A 6576-nucleotide genomic window follows, 5' to 3' on the forward strand; every position below is an offset into this window, starting at 1 on the left:
CTCATTTGGTTAAATATTGAAATAGTTATGATTTTTTTACTATATGCTGGTCATGGTGAAAGTAAATTTGTCCTCCTTTTGATATTTTCACAATTTGATCATCTTAACCAACTTTTTAGGCAATCATGTCTTCTGCAAAGTTGTAGATAATTTCTCAAGGATTCCAAAAATATTTGAATCACCTCCATTTGAATTTTTTAGCTTGAGTTATCATTATTTTACCAACACGTAGAAAACCTGAAAATAAAACATATTTAGTAAGACATTTAAATATAAACACACAATACTAAAATAACATAATTTTATAATTTTAATGAAACTTAAATTTTAAAATATAGGTTTTAACATATAATAAATTATTAATTTTAAGTTTCATCAATAAGCAATATGTTTGATCCCCATCAAACTACAATTAGTTAAGAATCACAGCTAGCCGTGAGTTCACAACTTCATGCAATTCAGAATATTATTTATTATTATTTGGGCTTACCCTAATTAATCTCATTCTTTTCATGAACAATCTTGATCAAGAATGTCAGAACTGAACTCTGATCGGATCATGGTAAAAGCGTCTAGTAACATCGTCTCATGATCCCTTATGCATCATTGATAGTACATGCAAGAACTTTAAGTTATGGTAAGCGTACAATATGATCTCTTCAACTTATATATCTCGATCGAATCTTTAACCATTGGTATACCTAGAGTTGCAAATGAATTCAATAACGATGTGATATATCTTTGAGTATTAACAGTGACATGATATGTGCAACTGATGAAACATCTTTCCAAAACGCACATGTCTTACTCTGGCAGATATTCCTTGCACTATTAACTCATCAGATCACATATGATATCTTCACCCGTAGGCAAACGGTGTATTCTCGACTACAATGTATTGATTCTAATGTATTTCGAAACTACACCCAACTTCGTCACCTGATTACTTTTAATGAAGTCAGTAAACAGATCAAAGTGCATGCTAGTACGTAGAATTTTTACGTTGTCCATGTCAAATGACTAATGATATACAACCATAACCGCAAACTATTCCATTCGATAACTGATAACCACTTGAAAAGTACGATAAAGGGTTGTTCAGTGCATCTTCAAATAATCACTTATCTGTATGAATGAACATATTCATGCCCTTATCAAGAAAACATGACGTTTAGATCACATATGCTAGTCTTAAGTTCAAGCGACCTTTATCTTTATTATAAGGGGATTATTCGACTAGAAATCTGTTTAGAATATACGTTACACTTCCTAATAAGTTTCATGATCTTACGTTGAGAGACAGATCTCATAGTACCTATACTACATTCAATGACTTTATTTATGCAACTTACATAGTATACAGATAAAATAAATATCATAATTGGATAAAACTGTAAAATATTAAAAAATAAATATTGTTTTAAATAAAAGTCAATAAAGCTCAAACCACAAGTTGACTTGTTGGATACCTACTCTAACAATCACATGATAAGAGATCTGTTTAATCGTTATTCGTGGGTATATCTTTTGTCTATGTGGGATTCCAGAGCAACCAATTGGTTTCCAAATTAGTAGCAAGTAGAATCTGTAATGTGGAGTCGCGATTTCTGTAATGTTTCATTTCTTTGCCTTAGCAAATCTGAGGCAACGATACTTCTCGCCACTTACGGTTATTTCGAGAGCTCCATCTTGATTATCTTGATTTGATGCAGTCCCCATCAATACGCTTTTCTCTTTCTCAAGATTCTCTCTTTCAATCTTTAGCCTTGCTTCTTGCCTAGCTATCTCTGCCTGAACCAATACAAGTGAAACTTAATCTAAGAAATCATCAAGGTACAGAAACTTTAATCATGGTTCATCTGAATATTATTTATATGATTCTTACGTGGGCGGAAAGTTCAGAGAAAAATGCATGAATGTGGATCTTGTTGATGCTATGAAAATTTTAAGAACTTCGAATATGCTACTCAGCTACAAGAGGGAAGTTAAAAACTTACAAATTGTAAGCAAGTGTAGCTCAGATAGGTAACATTGTGTCAAAGAACATTCTTTTGGCACCAACTCAATAAATAAGTTTCTAATAATGTCTTGTTTAGGAGAATTAAAAATTTAGAATGACAGCAGAAGAACATTTATATATATATGCAAATGCATAAACTTAAAAACAGCCAATTGTCCAAGGAGGGCGATTAATGGTCCGTGACTGGAAAATTCAGATGTTTTGTGACATTCAAGTGTCTCCATACAAGTGTGTAGTGAAATTTTCTCATCCATACCAACAGATAACAAATTGAAGGGTCCCATAGAAGCATTCATGTGAAGGATAACTTGTACTCATTTTCATTTTAGGGCGGCTCTCTGTCACTCCTCAAATACTCCCCATAGTCCCATTACAACACATAATAACTCAAAACTCTTATAGAAACTCTACCCCCAACTTGGAACAACCAGAAAGTAAAATTTGGACATGACAAGTCTTCATACTGCTACAAAATATGAGCCTGCTGAAGCTTATTATTGCCTCGCAACACACACATTGAGATGTTAAAAGCTCGACTCAGAAAGCACACAAGTCTTGGCTATCTAGGAAATGTATGAGCATGTATTATTCCTTACTGTTCGAGAACTTTCATATGAGCATCAGCATACAACCAAGAAAATGATAGACCAGCAGAAAGCTAAAAACTCAAACAATATGGAGATGAAACACACAAATGGTGGCCATTTTTTGTCCCAGTATTACACAAGTGACACCTTTTTTCACATATTATATAACATTACATATTTTGGTTGATACCTTAAAGGTCCTTAAAAGAAATATAATAAACCAGTAACCACAACTTGTACTACGGGAAATAGGCTAATACAACAGGATACCAGTAAAATAGAGACTCCCAAGCAAGCAAAACACCATGAACTTTGTCATGGAGATAAAATTAAATCTCCACTTCAAAAGCACAATGACTAGGAAGCTACCTCCCGACGCGAAAGTTCCGCTTTCCAGGCAGCTTCACGCTCAGCAACTTCTCGTTCGCGTTCCTCGATGTAACTCTGCATCTCCCTTTCCTTCATAATCCTATCCTGTATGTCTGCATCCAAAGCCTCCTGCAGCTCCTGAACAAACTTATCTACGACCGCTTTTATCCTCAGAGACATTAATAAACCCTTTAGAAAACGATCATTCGGTATCTATTGGCAAGCAATCCGCTCGTTCTTCAGCCTTTAAGCTTCAAAGCTGTTTCTTTTATAGATCCTGATAACGTTCCAACAAGTTTACGAATCCTTGGAACATGAAATTCAAATAAAAACATATAGCTCACAAAAGACAACAAAAACAGAAACAAATCACACACTTTCTAAAAATTCATCTGGGTAAAAAATCCAGGGCCCATATATTTTCTTCCAATCTGAGTAGGAAATGAGCATGTATATGAAAAGTTTCACAAATTTTTTTTTACTTAAAAAAGGGGAATACTGAATCAGGGTAGCGCAAACCTTGGAGGGATTAATCGAGAAGAAATTAAAAAGACTTGTGGATACAGAATTTGAAATCTGTGTGGAAATTGTAGTGGGAAGGGTAACAAATGGCAGTCCACAAAAACCAGACGGCCAAGAAAGGCTCCGTTGCTTTGTTATATTCCTTCCTTGCCGCATAATTTATTTATTTATTTCAATTTTTAAATTTAATTTGGAATATATACAATTAATTAAAAATTCTAAAAACGTGTTTTTTTTTAAAATTATAAATTTTGTGAAGTGATAAATAATTTTTAAAATGGTTATTATATTTGGATTAGAGTGGGTCTCATGTGAGACCGTCTCACGGATCTTAATCTGTGAGACGGGTCAACCCTACCCATATTAACAACAAAAAGTAATACTCTTAGCATAAAAAGTAATACTTTTTCATAGATGATCCAAATAAGAGATCCGTCTCACAAATACGACCCGTGAGATTGTCTCACACAAGTTTTTGTCTTTGGATTATTATTTTCATTTTAAAATTAGGAAATTAATGTTTATGTGGCACTAAATTTTCATTTATTTTAATTTTGTTATAATCTTTTATTGCAAAAAAATAACACAAAAACTCGTGTAAGACAGTCTCACGGGTCAATTTTGTGAAACGAATATTTTATATGAGTCATCCATGAAAAAATATTACTTTTTATGTCAAATATATTAATTTTTATTGTAAATATGAACATGATTGATATTTCTCACGAATAAATATATGTGAAACCGTCTTATTAAAGACCTACTAAAAAAAGAAAGGGGTGGGTATTTTTATGATAGCATCCATGTTTTTTTCCAACCAAATGATTGTATAGAATATCTTTTTTTGTGCAGGTTTCTATTTTTTATGATATAAAATATAAATATAAATATAAATAAAGTACGTATTTGTCTCTATCTCTATATTTACTATATAGCATGGTACAGTGTTATGAACTTTTTCCAATTTTCATCCTACCTGATAACTAATTTCGTAAATTAGCTTTAACCCTAAAGCATCGACATGGTCGATAATTCTGTTCCTTTCTTTAATTAAGTAATCCGCTAGCTAGGTGACTCAATCATGCAGATTTCATGGTCAATATTTAGGGTTTATTTTTGTTATTGGGTTTGTGTTTTATGTATTTCAATTCTGAAATTATTATATTGAAAATCATTCTAGTTCTTGATTCTAACGATTTTAATTATCCTTAATTTCATGATTTAGTTCTTTAATTGTTAAAGATAACTGAAACTTGTTTATAATATTGAAAATCTCCATATCACTGACTGATTTTGTTTTTGTCTGAAATGTTATATGATTGAAACTTTGATATTCAGTTTTGTATTATTAAATTGAATGTTATTTTTTTGTGAGAAAAATGGAATCTGGAATTTGTTCTTGCAATCTTGCATTTTTGGGTAGTTGTAAGTTCAAGATGCAGTTGTTTGTGATTTCGATTTTCATTGGTTGTTGTTTGATGGATATATTTGTGAGTCTTGGAAAAAATCTGATGAGATTACACTAAAATCTATGATTATACAATAAGTAGCTCCTCAGCACAAGGTGCACGTGTCTTTGAACGATGATGATGATTTTCTTAACATTATTCATCTTCTTATGTGTTTGAAGCTGACCATGAATGACTTGATAGCAGAGCGTAAAAACGAAGTTTTCGTCAACCCAAATTTTGCGAGGCAAAATATATTAGATCCATACTGATATATTATTTTGATAATATATGTTTTATTTTAGTTTTAGATCTAAAAAGACTGAAGTTGTGTTATTGTTGAAATTTTTTTAGTTATATTCACTTTTCTGTTGATTATATCTCCGTGAAGCTTTATAGAGTTTGCGAGAACCCGGAATTTCCGAAGCGAATCATGTAAGAAATAAAACTCGAAACTAAGCTCAAAACTTTAATCTTAACTATAAAATTTTAATATAAACTTAAATTTTCATGTAACATGGCTCGAGCAAATAGCTCAAAAGCTCGAAGATTACTCAACGGGAAGCTGTGCTATAGGAAACCTCGTCAATCGAAGAGTCGTCATCGAAGAAGTAACCCCCAGCTCAAGGACTCAATCTTTTAGCTCAATGAAGCTCAACCATACTTGTCCTAAAAGGAACAAAAAGAGAGCTAAAGGAAGAACTAAGAGAATGGACAAATAGATTATGCAATAGATATCCCTTTAGAAAATCTTGGTGACTCTTGGCGCTTGGGATAACTTTGACTACATTTACTTCCTTGCTTGGGCAACAAGGGGATCGGCCATGGCAAGGTGAAAGGCCACATTTTTTCCTATAAATACCACCTTAATGTGTTGAAGAAACCACACCCAAAAAGCTATAAAAATTTCGGTCTTCCCCTCACCCAAAAAGCTCTCGGCCGACGCAAACAAGGAGGAAGAAGGAGGAGTTGTTCCGGCTTTTCAAAAGCTTTAAATTGATGTCCACACTGTCGTGAAGATCCTTTCCAGGTTCGGTCATCACTTGGCCGAACTTCAGAAAGTTTCGTACAACCAAATTCTGCACATTTCAAACCTTACCTTCGAATAGTAAGTGGACTTTTGTTACGTATTTATTTGTAATTTTAAACTTGAATATATGTATCATGACATGCATGTGTGTGTGTCCACCCTTTTCTAAAATTTCAGTATTTTGTTTTAAAATTTCGATCGATGATATGCTCTTTCTGGTTTTCGATATTATTTGATTCCGCTGTATTCGTTCGAAATTCTGATAAGTTCTGTTCGATAAAAATTGAATTCTGTGATACATCGTTACAAATTGATTTGAAATGGAATAATAATTGTAATTCCATCTAGCCCCCATCAGTGGGTATAAAACTGTGTTCTGGCCTCACCCCTTAGAGGACTAACATATTGGGAACGATTTGACCATAGAAATGAGATGAGTAACATTGTTGTATTTGTTTCTGATTTGCTCTGAATCGTCTGTTAATCTTTGTCTCATATTTGATTTGGTTCCGTTATGATAAGTCAAAAGTTATAAGTTTTGAAGTTTGTTAAAAAATGCTTTAAAGATTAAGTTCTATATGTATATTTGGAAATCGATTG

The 6576-nt window shown here is 32.8% G+C and overlaps 1 protein-coding gene across 2 annotated transcripts; it reads right to left on the reverse strand.

Moving 5' to 3' along the window:
• Nucleotides 1-1410: 1410 nt before the first annotated feature.
• On the reverse strand, nt 1411-3620 carry LOC140978790 (uncharacterized). 2 transcript variants are annotated; one of them, XM_073444013.1, is made up of 3 exons: nt 3496-3620; nt 2977-3253; nt 1411-1791 (listed from the first exon to the last, which is right to left on the reverse strand). In XM_073444013.1, exons 2-3 carry the CDS (start codon nt 3154-3156, stop codon nt 1618-1620), a joined length of 354 nt encoding a protein of 117 aa, XP_073300114.1. In that variant the 5' UTR covers nt 3157-3253; nt 3496-3620; the 3' UTR covers nt 1411-1617. The 2 variants fall into 2 exon arrangements, with proteins under 2 accessions (XP_073300114.1, XP_073300113.1); XM_073444012.1 differs by having other exon boundaries at nt 2977-3282.
• Between the last annotated feature and the right edge of the window lie 2956 nt (nt 3621-6576).

The sequence above is a fragment of the Primulina huaijiensis genome, chromosome 6, assembly GCF_012295235.1.
Source record: "Primulina huaijiensis isolate GDHJ02 chromosome 6, ASM1229523v2, whole genome shotgun sequence".
Classification (NCBI taxonomy): domain Eukaryota; kingdom Viridiplantae; phylum Streptophyta; class Magnoliopsida; order Lamiales; family Gesneriaceae; genus Primulina; species Primulina huaijiensis.

Bases quoted from the DNA above. Each gene is read 5' to 3' on its own strand.
- LOC140978790 (XM_073444013.1), bottom strand. From the start codon at position 3,156: ATGTCTCTGAGGATAAAAGCGGTCGTAGATAAGTTTGTTCAGGAGCTG. The intron at 1,792-2,976 runs GTAGCTTCCTAG...GTATTGGTTCAG, and splicing joins CGGAACTTTCGCGTCGGGAG to GCAGAGATAGCTAGGCAAGA.